This window comes from Lissotriton helveticus, chromosome 2_1, assembly GCF_964261635.1.
Source record: "Lissotriton helveticus chromosome 2_1, aLisHel1.1, whole genome shotgun sequence".
NCBI classification, from domain to species: Eukaryota; Metazoa; Chordata; class Amphibia; order Caudata; family Salamandridae; genus Lissotriton; species Lissotriton helveticus.
This window is the reverse complement of record NC_136059.1, coordinates 669,420,114-669,439,726: the sequence shown is the minus strand read 5'-3', so window position 1 is coordinate 669,439,726 and position 19,613 is coordinate 669,420,114. Positions and strand designations below refer to the sequence as shown.

General features: G+C 45.7%; 1 protein-coding gene across 1 annotated transcript in view; it reads right to left on the bottom strand.

Annotated features, from left to right (window-relative positions):
• Window positions 1-19,613, bottom strand: part of ADGRV1 (adhesion G protein-coupled receptor V1) — a 2,034,994-nt gene that overhangs the window by 952,060 nt on the left and 1,063,321 nt on the right. Inside the window, exons 68-71 of the mRNA XM_078677778.1 lie at window positions 12,572-12,811; window positions 6,545-6,694; window positions 4,616-5,089; window positions 3,166-3,312 (exon numbers count right to left, since the gene is read on the bottom strand). Of these exons, the coding sequence (XP_078533904.1) occupies window positions 3,166-3,312; window positions 4,616-5,089; window positions 6,545-6,694; window positions 12,572-12,811 (1,011 nt within the window). The remainder of the gene's footprint in view (window positions 1-3,165; window positions 3,313-4,615; window positions 5,090-6,544; window positions 6,695-12,571; window positions 12,812-19,613) is intronic.

Here is a 19,613-nt window from a genome sequence, read left to right as displayed (position 1 = left end):
GTCTTTGCCTGATTGTGGGCGGCGCCCACTACCCTGTGAGGAGGCAGGATGGCAGAGACTTTGCTCCATGAGAGGAAAGCCCAGGCTGCCTCTTCAGCGAGGGAGGTGGGGCCACCTAGAGTGCACTACCAGAGACGTGAGGGAAGCAGAGAGCGCCACGGGCCCCGGTGCAACCATCCCTAAGGAGACCGGGTGAGTGCCTTGAAGGACAGGGTACTGCTTGTCCCAGGTCACACTGCCCCTTTTCCAGCCCTGAAGGGCCATTGGCAAACCTCCCTTTAGTGCGGAGAGAGCACCGAGGATATTCATGCAATTGTCCCCCCTAAGTGCAGCTGTGCCGCATGGTTGCAGTCAGCTGCTTGCTTCTGAGATATCGGGGCAAATTTGATCTTTGGTGGCATTGCGGGACAAGCCCAGGTAGGGGCCCCCGAGGACAACGTGCAACTACCAAAAGTTCACCTATATTCCCGAGGTGGGCATGATGCAATTAGGTGATGGGTGTACCTAATATGTGTGCATGGTATTACTGTGTCCGGCTGGCAAGGTATAGGCCTAAGGTGGGCCTGACGTGATTATTATGTTTTGCATAATATGCTCTCCTAGGTAATCCTGTGATGTTCATGCCTCATGCTTGCTTTCACTCACTGTGAGTTGTGATTTTACGTCATTGGCCCGATTGACCTTGTAGTGCATATAATCCCTGTAAGGTCATACCTAGTACCTGGTGGCACAGTGTAAATATGTGATTACGTTCTAATGTGTTTTATGAGGAATACAAAGGCTATTTTGATATAACCTTGTGTGGGGTTCCTTTTGTGGTGTGCCTAGTGTGTTGCTGCTGTGTGAGTGTGTTGCGCAAAACGCTCTACACATTACCTCTTGGACAAGCCTGACTGCTCTGCCAAGCTACCAAGGGGGTGAGCAAGGGTTATCTTCAGTGTGTAACTCCCTTGCCCTGACTAGAATGGTGGTTTCTGCTTGGCTTAGGTGCATGCCCTAGCCAACCAGAAATCCAATTTCCAACAGCACCCACTTGCCAGGCGCTAACCTTACCTTTTCATACATGTAAGGTGCCCCTATGGTAGGCCCAAGTACCCCAATGGGCAGGGTGCAGGGTATGTGAAAGGTAGGACACGTACGGGCATGTGTGACAAGTCCTGATAGTGAAATACTGTCAATTTAGTTTTTTATTATTGAAAGGTTATCGTCCCCATAGGATAGAATGGGAGATACTTTGCAACATCTGACAAGTATAACTTCCCACTGGGACAACATGGAGAAATAATATTTAGGCTCCCTGAACTTAGAACTTAATAACACATCTTTTAGTAAAGATGGTCTTCAAATTGTGTGTTTGAAAATGCCACTTTTAGAAAGTAGGGATTTTCTTGTTTAACCATTCAGCGTGCCTCTGCCTGTTTGTGGATTGACTCTCTGGTTGCAGGGTGACAGGGGCTGGGGATGCGCATTCACTGTAGACAGCCAATGGGGGCGGGGGCGAGGTGTGCCTGGCCCTTCCTGGATGACTCAGCTGAAAGTGGCTTGGCTGCATTTAGAGTAGTGAGAGGAGATTTTCTTGCACCTGAATAGGGCCTGTCTCCCTGGCACAAAGAGAAAAAAGAAAAAAAGACCTTAAACCCCAGAATGTAAGATCACTTCTGGACTCAAGAGGAACCTTTTGCAAGGAGAGCTGGAAAACGGTGAGGAGTACTGCCCCTTTGCTGTGTGCTGTGTGGGATTGGCCTGCAGTTGCTGTTTCTGTCATGATAACGACAGAGACCGGAACTTTGCTGTGAACATGCTTGAAGAAGAATCTCCAAGGGCCTGTATGTGTTGGCCTCCTGTTCTGTAGTCTCAGGGACACAAAGAATTCCTTTCCAGCTCCCATGAACTCTGCGTGTGAGAGTTCTGACCTTCCAGGAGGTGCCTATTCCAATTTGGGGCCTCTGTAGGTTGTTCTTGCTGTTGGAAGCTGGAGGAAACCTGAAGAAATGAGAACATCGATGCATCGCCCTTCTTGGGGCTGGTTTTTTCTGACCCAGCACCGCCATGCGGGAACAATTTCCACGCACCACACTGCCATTGCAGAGACTACGCAGCGCCTGTCACGGCTGCAAGAACCGACACATCGTGGGATCACGGCTGAAGAAACCGACGGAGAGCCGCATGACGCCAATGCATTGATCGTCAATGCATCCCGGATTTCCACGTATCGCACCTATGCGGCAAGTTTTCCCGGCACATTACCTGCAAACCAGGATCGTTTGTGTGCAGCAGAACTGTCACATTGCCTCCCCAAGGACTCAGGAATCGACTCACCTCCTTGTTTATCGCGCTTCCCTTCTCTGCGGCTGTTTTTCCTTGTGAATTTTGACGTATCTACAGGTACTATGTGTAGAAACACACATTCACAGTTTTCTATGGACCCAGTTGCTTGACACCTTTTAAAAGCTATATTCTTATTATATGTATGTTGGATTTTTGTTGCTTTGGTCTTCTTGACTTTAGATTAAGATACTTTATTTTTCTAAACTGATGTGGTGTCCATTTGTGATGTTACCACTGTAATACTGTGTGTTTCAAGTACAAATACTTTACACATTGCCTTTGGGATAAGCTTGTCTGGTCATGCCATAAGCAGGAGGTGAGCATAGGTTATCTAAAGTGTGTACCCCTTTAGTCCTAACTAGAAGCAAGGGTCCCTATTTGGACAAAGCTAACTAGCTCTGCCAACTAGAGACCCCCATTTCTAACAATCATGAAATAGCTAGAAGGAATGCCATAGGTAGCATTTTAGTGGCAGTGCTGCCTGTGCCACGGCCACGACTAAATAGGCTGGTTGGGAGCAAGGGAAATGGCTACCCACTCTTTAGAATGGGCAAACAAGATGGCCACCCGGTGACTGGTTTTCCCCCCAGAAACAGATGGTTCCGCTAATATTAGTGATTTGTGAACCCCTGCACCATCAACAGATTAAGTAAGCAGAGAGGAGTTTCAACTTTCTTCTTCCATTATCAGTTTAGGCACTATCAGATTTCACAATTTCAGCAGTCATTTCACAATTTCAACAGTATTTAGAAAAAAAGCGGCAAATAAAAAAATTATCATGAAATAGCTAGAAGGAATGCCACAGGTACTGTTTTAGTAGCCACTTAATCCACTTACCTCTGAATTGGCTGCAGCATCAGGCACTGTTACTGTAGCTGGCTTTCCACCATCTTTCAGTATTTGAGGCACAGTGGAGGTATTTGCTCCAATTAGGATTACATTAGTCAATTCAAGCGTAAAATTAAATCCAGGTAAGAGGAATACCTTAAACATAAATATCAAATAGTTAAATCCCTCGCACTTAATACACAAAATAGATAACCGTAAAAAACTAGCAGCATATTTTATTTACTTGGCGATCAGATTTTAGATGTGCCAAATATGGAAGATTATAGTTTGTTTTCACTTTGAGTGAGTGCAAAACTCACTTGTTCTTTCTGAAAGAAATACTCAAATGGCTCAAAATGGTTTATTATTAATTTATGTGCATTGTGAGTGAGTACTAATGATTCCACGATGGAGGTGTGATGGAACATATCGGGCATTTTCACCAGAAGCAGAAAATAAATTCTAGGTCCCTCCCTGTGAAGAGCAATGCTGAGAAAACATGCAAGGCCAGGAAGCATATTGTCTATGCCATGGTAAGAGTACATAGCCATTGTGGAGTGGGACTTTTGTGTGTCTCATTGTAAGAGAGCTTTGTTTTGGGGCCTCACTCTCCAACAAGTAGCTTGCGAGCTACTGGTAGCTCTCCAGCTATCGGTGAGTAAGTATTTCGCCTGTGTGCAGCCCAGCCTGTTGAATTAGAAGCTCTGCTTGATTACATTAATATATGTATACCAAAATTAAAAGCATGTAACTGAGTTCAAAAAGTGTGTATTTTCAGGACTCAAGCTGAAGTAAGGAGAAAAATGATTGAATTAGCAAAATACAATTAAAGTTGATATGTGTGTGATAAGTCATGTGGTGTCGGGGAAAGGTATTACTTATATTACCTTGGTGCCTGGGCAATTGCAGCTATAGCTATTATCTATTCCCCAGGTAGACACATTACAAAGTGATGAAGCTATTTTTACATTACTACTGGCAACCTTGCCTGATCGACTGAGGTGATCACTGCTGACAATTCCTGCAAGGAGCAATCAATGATATAATATTGTCTGATACATTCTCTGTTAAACACTGATAATATTAGTAGCTCAGGTTAGTTTTCATTGGACATAGGTAGCTCATATTACAGAAAAGGTTGGGGGCCCCTGCTCTGGAGCCTATGAGGAGTGAGTTGGAGCAATTTGTTTTACACAACAGACCTTGTGTAGGATTCTGTCAGAGGTATTTTTGTACATCTTATCTTAGTGGAGTCATTTATGAAGCGCCTGGAAACCCTTTGGGGGTTCACAATCAGATATATAACTAAAATACATAATAAGTGTATGTTACCAACTGAAGCACACAGTCTGAACCTTAGGTTTTGTTATTGTCCAAGGATGCGTTTTCTGGAGTTATCGTGCAGATTCCATGTGGCACAAAACTAATAGACAAGCTGCCTTTAGAGGTACACACTGACCTGGCTGCTTATTGGCACTAGTTCCACTCCATAGCTGGAGCCGTCTTTAATCAATACACTTCCCACTGACTTATCCGTAATGATCTTCTGCTCTTGATTTCCTGATGAGATTCGATACTCAGCAGACACATTCCCAAAAGTTCCTGCAAGGCGTGTGATGTTGATCTGAATGTACCGGCTCAAGTCGTTCATCAGTGCTATGGTTTGCCTGCTGGAGTACAAAATAAATACTCCATGAGGATCATCATTTGCAAAAACTGTGAATATCGAAACACTTCTCTCCTGGTCTAGGTCTGCTCCGCCTTCCACTGCAGTGAGATGGACCTTGTAGGTCTCATCTAGTTCAGGAACATCATCTGGTAGGAGCTGAAGAAAGATCTTGGCAGTGCTCTGCTTGTCGGCGATGATGACAGAGCCGTTAGTTGAACTGAAATCGCCAGTGATATCAGAATCACTGTAGAGTGCCCAGTAAACCTTCAAAGGAAGAACAAAATACCATTTCATTTGTGTAAAGTTCACAGCAATCTCCTAAAAGCCATGCTTGAAAATATTTCCTTTCAATAGTTTTGGCAAGTGATTTTATCAATGCTCCGTGATGCTAACAAACTGAAATCATGACAAAGATATGATATTAAGAGATTCCATTAAAGAAGAAAGTCTCTAGTTAGTTTCCATACTGCTAAAACTGTGCATGAGTAACAACAAGATTATATTCAAATATGACTACTGGTTTTTTGGAGCAGTGTTTTTGAGTAATAAAGTCATGACGTAATTTTGAAAATCCCAGTTGGAGGGGTTAGTTGGGACCAGATATGTAGATAGATGAAAAGTTCCTATTTTCTTTGCGAAGAGTATACTTTTCGGGTTAGACCTCATGTTTGTTTGGTGGAAATTTAGGGCCTGATTTAGATCTTGGCAGACGAGTTACTCAGTCAAAACAGTGACGGATATCCCATCCCCGAAATATAAATCCCATCATATCCTATGGGACTTAGATTTCAGTGGACGAGATATCCGTCACCATTGTGACTGAGTAACCCTTCCACTAAGATCTAAATCAGGCCTTCGTGGAGGCATATAAGGTACAACAAAATGGTGCCATTATAAACGAAACCTGGAATATTGCGTGGAGTTTGCTGATGTGACATGATTGCTGGTAAGGAACTAAGAGGAAAGTTGAATCCATAACAGGCTAAGAAAGGCACTGAATTGGTGCACTGAGGAATTTTGAGGAAAGGTGTAAAGTAAGGGACTTGTCGTTCAGAGGAATTTACAATTAACAAAGGATGATTTTGCTTCTAGTTCTTGGTTTGTGATCAGAATATCATCGAGGCGTGCTTTTAATAGAACTAATGCTTTATTGACTACCAAATAAGTGATCAAATGCCACTGATAATACATCTTAATTCTTAGTGTAAAGAACTCAATAGCTTGAATTATGTAGAGAAAGACACAAATGCAATTTAACATGCATTTCTTTTAGTTGGTCTGAAAATCCACACAGCAGGTGAATTAAGGAGAAAGTCTGATTTCTTGTGGGACTGCAGAACCACCTGAACTGGTAATTTTCTGTTTGCTTATGGAATTACTTCCTGCAATTCACTGTGCTTTTACTTATAAAAGACGGATATAGACCTGGAAAACATGCAGGTTTCACATCTACGTACCACAGAAAAAACTTGAATTTTGCTAAGCCCTAGTGACAACACATGCGTTCACAGATTAACTAGGTCAGCAATCATACTAACACAATATACCTTCAGTCAAAACATCATTACAATTGAAGTAAAAAAGTGGGACAAGCTCACAAGATCTGTTGGAAGTAATATGCTATAGAACATTACAAGCCTGTGTTAAAATGTGCATTGCACTGTTTCCACTGCTTTAAAGAGACTTAATTGTGAGTAGTAAGTAGAAAGAACATAATACCTTCACATCCCCCATAATGCCTTGGACTCGCTTGATAAACAGTGTAATATTCAGAGGGCCTTGAGAGCTGGCAGGTTCACTGTAATTGTTTTTGGACAAGGACTCTGCTGCAAACTGCACAATTCCATTGGGGTCACCAAATTTCTCAATCTAAAAGAAAGAAAAAGGTATAACTAAAAATATGAAAACTGTATACAATCGGTACCCTATATGCAAACAGTGTATGAACATTTCAAAACTGGCACACTGTGGAATATCATCTAGCTTTAAAGGGATGGTAGGTATAACATCAGATGAGAAGGACAAAGAAAGAATACATGCATAGACAAAAATATTTCCAATAAAAAATGGAATACATGATTGAAAAGGTCTCATCAAAGCCCCAAGTTCTTCCAGAAAGTATATTGATAGGTATGAAGGACATAGGGTGGGAGGAAGGTATAGTTACCTTTTCACTATGCTCCACCCCACCAAGAAAAAAAGGTGATGAAAGGAATGCTTGAATTAATCTCAGCCAAGGCCAAAGTTTTAGGATGGAATATTGCCAGGAAGAGCCGGGTCAGTGCTGGGTTGCATGAGACTGACCATGGATGGCAGAGTGAGAGAAAAACAATTGGTTAGTATGCTACAGCGAGTGATTGAAGTGGTTTTAACTATTTGCAACCATTCTTCCCATCACCTTTTGAGTGTTGATGAAATTACATAAGTGGTGAAGGGTATGGCCAGATTTGGATCCCTCTTTTGCTGTTGCACAGGATTCAATGCACAACTTATCGATGATGTCAAGCAAAGCTAAAATCAGTGTGGGGTAATTGTGTTCCTTTGTGGAGGTGGGTAAAGACAATGATTCTAAAGGCTACTAGAGTGATTACCAGTAGTTTAAACTATTTGCACAACTCTGCGGGGCTCTGTGTCGCTCAGCATTGGATCCAGTTAGCTTTCAGTCAGAAGCTGCACTGCCAAGTGGGACTCTGCATCACTTTGTGTCAGATCCAGTGAAACCTGTAGTTGGGCAGGGAAAAGTGCACTCTGACTCCATTCAAGGGTCCAGGTCATTGAAGACAGCATTTGAGGGTTCAGGACTCACACCACAGAGACAAGCAGAGGGTACCAGTTGAGGTCCAGCTGGGTCTGGGCAGCTGGAAAGCAATAACGTTCTCTGGAGCCATGTTGCACCCCTATATTGTTCACACAAGTCGGCCGAATGACTCTTACAGTCACTTCTAGGGCCCAGGCTTCAATGTAAGCAGGTCCAGCCTTACTTCAGACTTCAGACAGTAGGGCAGTCCTTCTACTGAGTCTGTCCAGTTTCAGGATATTTTTGAAGAGAGTACTGGGGATGTTGCATTTATCCACAGTGCCAGCCTAAGGGTGTGTAAAAGTCCATGTCACTCCCTAACCAACGGGGTAACTGTTCTCAGGGGTTATCTAACTTTTATAGCACATCCTCTGTGTTTTACTGTAAAGTATCCCATAGTGCCCTTCACTACCTACATCCAACATGGCACAACCTTTATTCCCCTGGTCAGAGCTCACAGTGTCCACGAGAGGTGTGAGCATGATAATTGACAAACTCGAAACCAAATCTAGGGTAGCTTCTCCCAATACCTGGGGTAGCTCCCATCCACTGGGTTTGGAGCCAAGCTGACTAGGAACGGAAAGGGAGGCAGGCATAAGTGGGAGGTACATCTGTCAGAGGCAGGGTAGGCACTCTTTGAAGCTCAGGTAGTGGTTAGCATAGCCCCCAGGCCATCCTGCTCAAGGAAGAAAAATAACTCTCCACACCACTGTCTGATAGCAAAAAACATGGCACCACAGGAGAGCCATTAACAGTTAGGTGACACTGGACACTGGCAGATAGGCACATTTGGCTTAGGCAGAGAAATGACAACTTTCTAAAAGTATACTTTCTAAAATAGTGATATAAAATCTGACTTTTCTATTAGGTTAGATTTTGAATTACTATTCAAATGAGTCACTGAGTCATGGTTCTAGCTGCTGCCAAACTGAACTTAAGCATCATAAATTGTTATAATGTAACCCAGTGTTAATAATTCTATGTTGCTGATAGAGGATTTGTGTTCTTTCAGGAAGTCTTCAAGTGTTATCTCATTTATGCTAGATTCCTCGGGTGTCTCTGCAACCTCTCTTTTCTCACCAGCTAACGTTTCCAAAAATAGCACTGTTTTGGAGACTTTCTTTTAGACAATGAAGGGGTCAGGTAGTACCATGTTAAAGTTTATGATAATTCTATTGTGGAGCAGTGAATCTCAATCCTCTGTTGACTCCTACTGTGCACGATTCATGGAGCTGGGATCTCCGTATTACAGCATGCAATATCAACAGTAATGAACTGGTCTCATAGTAAACCTATGGCACCAAGTCGGTAAATGTAAAACACAAATAGCAATAACAGGTGTTAGGCCACACAACAGTTTATACTCTGCTGGAGTACTCATCTGCAGAGGCTTCAAAACAGTGATTCCAGGGAAGGGGGTATGATGTCATTCGACACACCAAATCCTGCTTGCCCTTTGGAGGAAGGGTATCTCTTCTGCTGCATTCCATTTACTGTGGGCCCACATCTATGCCATCCCTGCATGACCGCTGCTCCTTGGTCCCCGCTTCACCCTATGGCAGTATGTCGTTGTTCCCCTTTCATCCCGCTATTACCAAATATCACCACAGAGGCATCTTAATATTGAATCTTCGAGCGGCAGTACCAGGACCACTACTGTCTCTGCAGGCCAGTTGGGGCTAGACTTGTTTCAGGTAAGTGATCCAGTACTTCTTCAAATGTTGTGATGCTCGAGTCCTCTCTTCTGCGGCCTTCCAGTGTGAAGACCAGGGCTCGGTGCAAATTTCATTAACCGCCCTCCACTTTGCCTCCTGATATGTAAGGAAGCTTAACTGCTTGCAGAAATGTTCATAACTTTCATAGTGGATATCACTTTCTCATTGGATGTCTGTCATATCACTTTCTCATTGGATGTCTGTCAGAAAGCTTTAAAACTGAATAAAAGTGGCTCTCAGAGGATACTCTCAGACGTTGCCCACCTTTCCTCACGGACGGTTCCACCTCACTCTCAAGTTTTCTTATCACAATTTTCCTGCTAGCTGCACAACTTTATTTTCTGGTCCTCGCCCATGAACCCCATCTCGTCTCTGTACTGTTTCAGAGCATTTAACGCTGGATGGTTATCTGCTTTCTAATACACGTCCAAGACATAAATAATAACCTTCAAAACATCACCAACCTTACCATTGTGACAAATAAATCCCTTTCCCTCGCAACACACTGAAACCCATTCACTATTCTTCTGCTAGGAATCTCAGTCTGCAAAATCAACTCAAGCACAAGCATGGCACAAGCCATGACCAACTCCACCAATGCTGCTAAGATCGAAGGACTAAATATCCAAAGGATTATTCACATCTACCCTCTTATACTTCCAAATCCCTCATCAATTCTCTATTATGAGAAATCTAAATTCCTCAACACAGTTCACTGTAAACATTCCTCATTCCTGCCTTCAAGGTAGTAAATGGCACCTCCCTCTATCGATTGCAGACATTCTCACATTCCATCCCAACACATGCATCTTGCTCTGAAAACCTTAACCAGCTATGCCATTTACTGTTATCTAAATTTACTTCCTTTTACTTATTCACACAGCTTTACTGGAACTCTCTCCTATGTTATATTTTAACCAAAGTCTATATATCACACATTCAAGTCCACCCTACATCTCCAATCACAAGACAATGTGAGTGTCTCAAGGCAGTAAAAACTCCATTCATCAGCTACTAGTTTTCAAATGTACATTATCATTCATTTAAAAAGTTGCTGACAATATGACATTCTTATTGTACTATTGCACTCTCCACTCTTTTACTTAGCTGTCCCAATTCCAATGAGCCAAAAACATTTAAACTATGATCAAAACTACTGGTAGAAATGCTTTACCCAAAGTAAAAGCAAAAGCAATACATTCTACAATAGCAAACCTTCACAAAAAGGTAGCGAGGCACCCCATTCCCAAGGTGAATATGGCTTGTAGTAGACTGGGAAAAGAGATGCCTATCAATGCTAGAGCCATTCTCTGTCATCTGATAGAGATGGGATGCTCAAATAATATTAAGTGAAATAATACAAATTAGTTATCACTTATAAAGCTAAAAAAGGATATTTTAATGTAGGACTTTTTCATCAAAGCTGTTCCATAGCTGTTCATCTTTACAGGCAAGCACGTTTGGGTTTGGATGCAATTACTGACTGTGTGCCTGACCTAGATCTTCAAAGTCTTCTGCTCATTAGAGGGCAATTACATGAGGTTTATTTTGTTAGGATGCATATTTTGTATACTGGTGAACCTCACGGTTATTGGATCAATTTGAAATGTACCTAATTGCCAGTTCTCAGTCCTGAATTTCAGCTCTGTTTTTACCTTCACTTTACCTTTGGCAGGTTGATGTTGCCCTCTGTTCAAAACAATGCATGACTAATTGACTGAATCTACAGAACAGCACTATTGTACTGTATTATATTTAGTCTCCATTTCAGTTTTCCTTTTCAACATAGCATCTTTTTAAGATGGTGGTTTGAGCATGATTTTCACTAACAGGAGAAAATGCCACCTGCATTTATTTTTGACAGATGTTGTGGTTCTGTGGTCTGCACGGTTAGTTCTAGCTCGATGTTCTTGCTTTATCATGTCCTTACTTTATCATGTACTCGAAGGAGATGACTCTTTTTTGCCAGAATAAAAACCTGATTTTTTTCTCAGCAGACAGGTTACTCCATCACAACGGTGACGGGTATCCTGTCTATCGAAATATAGATCTCATAATATCATATAGGATTTATATTTCAGCGGACGGGATATCCGTCACTGTCGTGACAGGATAACCCATCCACACGATCTAAATCAGGCCATTAGTAAACACATTTTTCTGCTTCTCTAGCAGAATTAGATGAGGCTAGCCTTTTATTATTTAAACAGTGTCAGTTTTGGATTCGGTGAGAGGGACTTTACACCAGAGTTATCATGAATGCTACAGAGAGCTGCAAATTAGAGGCAGATCCGCAGGCCCAGACATTCATCTTAAGAAGAAAGATAGCTGTGCATGCAGAGATGTGAGTATGCTTACACACTTAGATGCGGTGCATTTGTTAATGCACGGAGGCCAGTTTCTTGAGACATTACACCAAAATATGGGGTTAGATAATTTCAGCTGGGTCTGACAGAAGGGTACTTCCACAAGACTCTTGCGAGAGTAGGGGTATTAGTAAATGATAGGAGTAACATTAGGAGCAAGTAACATGGTTACAATGTTTGTGTTTTTCACCATTCTAATAATGCTTACAACAATGATGTGCCTCATCTGTCTCATTATCCCAGTTCTTGTTTTACTTACAAGGTTTAGATCTTTTCAATAAACATTTGAAAATGTATTATTGTGTAAAAACTTGGGGAATGCAAAAGTGACAAACTGAAGGGTTCGATCAGATTTCACAAAGTCCTTGGGAATAAGAGGGGCCTGTTCAAGGATTCCGACAGCATTGATAACGTTGGAATTTTCCAGGATTAGATGAGGTAATATAAGCTACATAAAGTAACCATTACTGATAATGTAAGAATACTTAGTCCCTACATTAGGAATTTTTGTTGCTGTAAAACACAGTCCTACTAAATCCATTGAAACCGCATAACAGTACATCAATATACACATATAACTATATTTTAACCTGATATACATGTGGTTTACTTGATTATATTCTGAATGAATGATAGAACAGATGAATGCTTTGTCTCAGTTTAAATGTCTATTAATCAACTTTAAGATGCATGAGCAAAGGCAAGATATTCAAATATAGCCATCACAATAAGGCAATACCTCCATTTATTTGATCACTTAACACTTATCTTCCCACTACCATCTACAAATAAAATCCTAAAAGTCAAAGATGTGGAAGAAAAGCAGTTACATGACTTGACACATTGCCTTATTGTAAAGGACACTCACTATGATGGTGATAGTTCCTGATTTCTGATCTATTTCACTCTCTCCTCGCCCAACACGTAATTTGACAGTAAAAGCTTCCTGGACTTCAATTTCTGTATGAGGATAGATCTCCAAGTGTATAATCCTCACACCTCCCTCTCCATCCCTGAAGGAGAAGGAGCCGTTCACAGGATCGCCAATGTCACTGTTCAGGGATGGCAGAATGTCTCCAGAATTGGGTCCTAAGATGTTCCAAAGTATCTGTGAAAGACAAGTTCAAATATATGTCAGTAGACTGACTGCCAATATCAACAGACACCAGCCATACTAAATAGCATGATCACTAATGTTATAATTCATGTTTTCCCTAAAGACAGCAAACTGACGCTAACTAAATATGGTGAATGAGCATGATGTAGTTGACAGGATATCTTATATCAGCACCTCTTAAACGATTTTTTAAAGTTTTGTAAAGAAAGAGGGCTCAGTCTAAATGAGACCAAGACCAAATTTATGATCTTTGATAAAGGCAAAAGTGTAGCAAAGACTAGACCAATGTGGGCCGGTAGCATTAAACTGGAGAAGGTCGAAGCCTTTGACTACTTGGGTATTCGTCTTACCCCTTCAATTAGCTGGAGCCCACAGGTAGAAAAATCAAAACTCCAATGAATTCAACAATGTGTACACATAAGTAAGATACACAGGTGGACAGTATCCAGGCAAATAGCCCCCGCTCTCCAAATTTACAATACTAAGCTTTTGGGCGGGGTACTTTACGGGGCGGAACTCGGGGGTGTTAGTTCTTTGGCCTCTTTGACTACAGTTTAAAAACGATTCTTAAGATCACTTGTAGATCTTCCTGCTAGTTCCACTCTGATTCCCTTTTACTTTGATATTGCCCATAAACAACTAAAGCATAAATGTTATCATTTTGGTTTGGACTATGGACGATAGATGAGCTAGATCCCAATCGGGATGACCTAAGGGATCTTTTAAGATTTCCTCAGGCTGCATCTATAAGGTGGTTTTCCTACTTGTGTGATTTACTAGGGAAACTGGGGATGGACAGCTCCTGGTCCAGCCCAGGAACCATGAGCAGTATCTCGAGAGATAAGCTAAAAAAGATGTACTGGGAAAAAATGGTATACAGCCTTTACAATGAAACTTTTACAACGAACTACCATTACAACGCAACTTTTACAACGCAAACCATTACAACGCATAGCGCTTGGGGGCGCTCTAGGATAGGGAATAGGTTTAATGTACTATCCAACACCTTCCCTACTATCCACAGGGACTGGAGTTGGAATAGTAAATTAAACTATTCACTATCCAGCGCCCAAAAGCATTATGCGTTGTAATGGTATGCGTTGTAAAACTTGCGATGTAAAGGTAGGCATTGTAAAAGTATGCGTTGTAACGTCATACATCCGGAAAAAATAGTACAATTGGAATTGACAGAACATGTCTCAGGCTTAACGAAAGATTTTTTAACCTAAAACAGGCCCCATGTTTTGAAATGGCACTAGATGAAATTACCTCTCCATTGGCCCACAAGCTTTTTTTGCAGTTTAGATATAAGACGCTACCAACTAATCTTGTCTGCTCAAGATGGTGTATGTATCTACCTGTAGTTGACTCATGCCCTGCGTGTAAAACCTCGACAGAATTCATTTATTCATTTACTTTTTTCTGTCCCTATTATGCGCTATTGAGGAAAAAATGGATAATACCAGTTATGTAGAGCTGTTGGTCCGGGTCATTATCTCGAAATCCTGAAGGTGCTGCCTACGGATACCCGTAGATTGATAGTCTTCGGTATCTCTTGTTTTCTGTATGCTTTGTGGATCAGGCTTTATGCATGATTCCGTATTAATTGGGTAATGAATTGCTGTATTTTGTGCACTGATAATCCTTCTTTGAATAATTCTATTTGATGGTTTTATTCTTTTTTATGGAACCTGTGCTGTGATGTACTTTTTTGAATCTCTGAGACTGTAATTCAGTTTAAATGATATCAGCTATTGAAACCAATTTAAAGAATGCACCTTGAAAATAAGAACACAGATTTTTTAAAAATGTGTGAAGAAAAAGAATTAAAATTTGTGTATGTGCAGCACATTTTATGCGTGTCTGCCACAATTATTTTTTAAAAAGTACATGCGTCTCTTGTTCTGGTTAATAAAAAAGGGAAATTCATGTTTCTGTGACTTTTTACTTTTTATTCTCATTAGACTAAAACATCTCAGAATAAGCCCGATCTCCCCTCCCCCCGGATACTTTGCATAAGGTAATCTATTAGAATGGCCCATTTAGTGAAATTATGTGGATGCAATGGAGAAGCTTTGTCATTGTACCTATAATCTACAAGGAAAGAGACATGGTCTCACCCAATGCTGCCATAGGCTGGATCCCAAAAACTCAATCAGGATTCGATTACTTAAGTTTTCAGCTAAGGCTTAATCAATGCAACCATGCCCACAAAAAAGACTTTCTAAAGTGCAGTACTGTCTCTAATATATTGTTACCATAGTATCATATCAAAAAAGCAACAATCGGTGGCTTGGCGGGCAGAGATGGCGGTCGCAGCTTTGTAGAGCTCCCGCCGGCCCGGACAACAATTGTACATTTATCCTGGCCCCCGAGCCCGCAGTTGGTACCACGCGAGTGGCATCGGTCCCGGAACGTGCCCTAACCCCTCCGGTGTGCTGATCCGGCAGAATCGTCTATCCTGAGGGCCGGCGGAGCCGGCGGCGGAGTGCGGCCTGGTTGCTGGCAGTGGATCCGGGACCTGGATTTTCGAGACGCCGAGTAGTGGTCGGTGCCGGACTACCGGAGATCGCTTCATCCGGGGGGGTCCCGGCCCGATGTTGCAGCTCCAGTGACCCACGAGGTGTGGAGCCGCCCTATCACCGAGTGCTGTGCCCGGGGGCCCTTTCACGGACGATACGGCGGGGTGGAGGCCTGCACTGCCCTTGTGAGACCGGGGCCTCGAGTTTCGCGACGTTGGAACTGGCCTTGCCTGGAGGTGGTAATCTTCATTCTGCGCCCCCGGGACGCCTGTGGTGGCACTCGGCTGGGGCCCGGAGCTCCCTATACCCGCTGCCGTGGACCTGCTCCTGGAGCCTGGCTGTGGGTTGTCACGGGAGGTATCCGCCCTGATCTAGAGTGGACGGTCCGACCGGGCGGGGGTCTCCAGCGCCGGAGCCACAGGCGGCAGCCCGGTGAGTGCCGGAGTTCAACCTATCCGTAGCCATGACCAGAGGCGGTGGTGGAGGGCCACCCAAGCAGGGCCCTATAGACAAATTCACGGGGCCCAGTGGTGGAGCAGGGGCGGCCGGCAGTGGCGCCGGGGCAGTGCCGGACAATGCGGCGATCTTAGCAGCCATCACCCAGTCCCGGGACATGCTTGATGCCAAGATTGGGGCCGTGGGTGCAGATGTCACGCTGCTGCGCCAGGATCTTCGCAATGCTGTGGAATGAATTACTGTGACCGAGTCTCGCGTCGCGGTGACGGAGACCGACATCGGCGCACTGAAGCAGCGGCTGGCGGAGGTGGAGCGCACCCAGAAGACTCTCGCAACCCGGGTGGAGGATGCCGAAGGGCGTGCAAGGCGGAACAACCTACGCTTTATAGGTTTCCCGGAGAGATGTGAGAAAGATGACATGGTGCAGTTTTTGACTCAATGGCTTGGGAACTGGCTCCCGGAGGGGACACTGTCCACTTGTTTCGTGCTTGAGAGGGCGCACAGGGCCCTGACACAGCGGCCGCCGGAGGGTGAGCGCCCCCGGCCTGTCATTGCACGACTCCTGAACTACCATGACCGCGATGCCATTTTGCGTGAGGCGAGGAAAAAGGGTTCGCTCTCCTATGAAAATCACACGATCATGATCTTTCCGGATTACACGAAGCTGGTGCAGCAGCAGAGACAGTCATTTGTGGCTGCTAAAGCTAAGTTGCGGGGTCTGAAACTCCAGTATTCCCTCCTGTACCCGGCCCGCCTACGGGTAGTTCACCAGTCCCGGACACATTTCTTCGATTCACCCGAGGAGGTCTTTCGGTGGACGGACGAGACGGTGAGGATCAGGCCGCATCCCCAGCCGGGGCTGAATCCGGGAGGATCGAGAGGATCATCGCAGGAGCGGACGAACCGCACGAACCGGAAGGGGCGACATCGGAGGTCCAGGTCACGTAAACGGTCGGCCTCCGTCAGTGCGACGCAGACCAGTGGTGCTATGGACTCTGAACACTCGGACGCTGGCAGCTGAACTCTGGGGGGGTCTGGACCTTGATCCTGTCTGGTAATGTGTTGCCCTGCTCTGTTTTTGGGTCAGCTACTAGGGGCTTGGCGATGCCGGACTTTCTCCGCCTGTGGGAATATGTGGCTATCTGTGGGGATGCTGCGGGGCTCGGGAGGCGACTTTTAAGGGCCTTCGACCCTCACGAGCTGTGGGTGTGGGGTGGGGTGAGTGAGTGATGTTCGGGGTGTTGGGATCCATTGGTATGGTGGGCCCTGGGTCCTCGGTTCTGGATCCGGGTCTCTCCATGCCGCGACAGATACTTCTGTGTTCTATGAGGTATTGGGGTGGGGGGAGCGGGGACGGGGGAAGGGTTGGTTTGTTGTTGTTGGGGGTTGGGGGGGTGGGACTGCACGTGTGTATAGATGGTGACTCTTATGTTCGGTGGGGGGTGCTGGGGTGGCGCAGAGGGCCTAATGGGGGTGGCTATCTAGATGATGGCTGATCCAACTACGGTGCTTCATCATAAGGCCATTCGAGTTGTTACATGGAACGTGAGGGGGATGCTCGATAAAATCAAACGTGGAGCAGTGTTGCGCTGGGGGAAGAGGGAAGCGGTAGATGTGCTATTGCTCCAAGAAACCCATATGTTGGGCTCTAAGGTCCTCAGCCTCCAGAGATTTGGCTTCCATCAGGTTTACCATGCCGGCTTTGCGAGGGGTTCGAGGGGGGTGGCTATCTTGGTCCATCGTAGGGTGGCGTACGTTCATGAGAGGCAGTGGATTGATCCCCAGGGCCGCTTTGTTTTCATCCAGGGACGAATGGGTGCCGAACCAGTGATTCTTGGTAGTGTCTATGCCCCTCCCCCAATGCAGTGGGCCCTGTCGGAGAGACTTTTTGCTGTGTGGGATGACATGCCAGATGTGTTGACGGTGGTTGGGGGCGATTGGAATGATGTTATGGATGTGGGCTCGGACCGCCTGCGACGTGCGCCTGTGACGGTAGAACCCTCCTCCCCTCCCCCGAATACTAAACTGCGCGCGACTGCGGACAGCCTGGGCTGGGTGGATGTGTGGCGCCATTTTCAGCCTGGCGCGAATGAGTTTACGTATGTGTCGGCGGTGCATGGTTCCTTCTCGAGGCTGGACTACATCTTTATGCCGGGTGCCTGTTTGAGTCGTGTGAGAGACGCTGCTATCCTGCCTAGGGGACTGTCGGATCGCTCCCCAGTGGTGGCCACTATAGACCTTCTTACGCACCGACAACCGTTTCGTTGGCGGATGTCTTCGTGGCATCTACAGCACCCTGAATACGTGCATCACTTGCGTGAAGCGATCGATAATTATTGGCGCGAAAATCCGGAAGGGGATGTTGGCACAGTTACGGTGTGGGAAGCATTGAAACCCACGATACGGGGTGTAGATATCGCCTGGTGTGCAGCTGCCCGACGGAAGCGCCGGGAGGCCATTACGGCCGCTGCGGCTCGTGTAGAGATCTTGGAGCGGCGTGGCCGGGAGAGTGGAGAAGAGACTGTGGTACGGCAGCTCTTGCAGGCGCAGCAATCCTATGCCTCGGTCTTGCATGATGAAGCCAGACAGGCGTGGCTCGCCACGCGTAGCAGGGTTTATCAGTGGGGAGACAAGTCCTGCACAATGCTCCACCGGCTGTGTCAGGCTACCTTCCAGCCCCTCACGCTGCCGGGCCTCACGGCGGAGGATGGCTCGGTGGTAACAGATCCGGCCCGTCTCGCGGCTAGCTTTGCCCATTACTTTGAGGCACAATACGCCCCTCAGGACTCCCTGGCTTTGGGGGAGCTTTCCGAGTTTCTTGATGACCTACCGCCATTGGCCGTCTCTGACGCCACTAGAACGGCGCTCGAGGTCCCGCTCACGGCTGAGGAACTCGGGGACGCGCTGGGGCAACTCAATACTGGGAAGGCGCCGGGCCCGAGTGGATACCCGTGCGAGTTCTACAAAAAGTTCCACCTTCAGCTGGGACCCCAGTACAGACGTACGCTCGAGGCAGCACGGGAGGTGGGGGAAATGCCACCGGATTGGCGCCATGCCGAGATCGTGGTATTTCTGAAACCCGGCAGGGCCCCAGACAGGCATGACTCGTATCGGCCCATCTCGCTACTGAATGTAGAGGCCAAGATCTTGGCTAAGGCCTTGGCGAACCGCCTGCTGCCCCATATTACCGCCCTGGTCCATCTTGATCAGGCCGGGTTCATGCCTCGTAGAGCAACTCGACATAATATCCGACGGGTGCAGGCGGCGATAGATGCCATGGGGGCTCGAGATGAACAGTCAGCGCTTCTACTAGCGGATGTCGACAGGGCCTTCGACTCGGTGAGTTGGGCCTACCTATTTACGCTCTTGCCCCGCCTCAACCTCGGCCCGGTGTTCCTGTCATATTTGAAATTACTGTACACCAACGTCACGGCCTCAGTCCGAGTGGCTGGAGCCACGTCTGGGCGCTTTCGGATTGGACGGGGTACCCGACAGGGCTGCCCGCTGTCCCCATACCTGTTTGCCCTGGCAATGGAGCCTTTGGCATCCCGGGTGTGTGCAGATGCCCAGATACGCGGGTTTGAATGGGGTGGGGACCTAGTGGATAAGATCGCACTTTATGCCGACGATCTCCTCTTTTTCATTACTGACCAACAGCGTTCGGGTCCCCGGGTACTGGAGGTCATGCGCATCTTTGGTGAGATCTCCGGCCTTCGGCTCAACCTACGCAAGTCCACTCTATGGGTGCTAGGTGGCGGGGTCGTGACGGACCCCTGGGCCGCGGGACTGCGTGTTGCGACGGATGGGCTGAAATA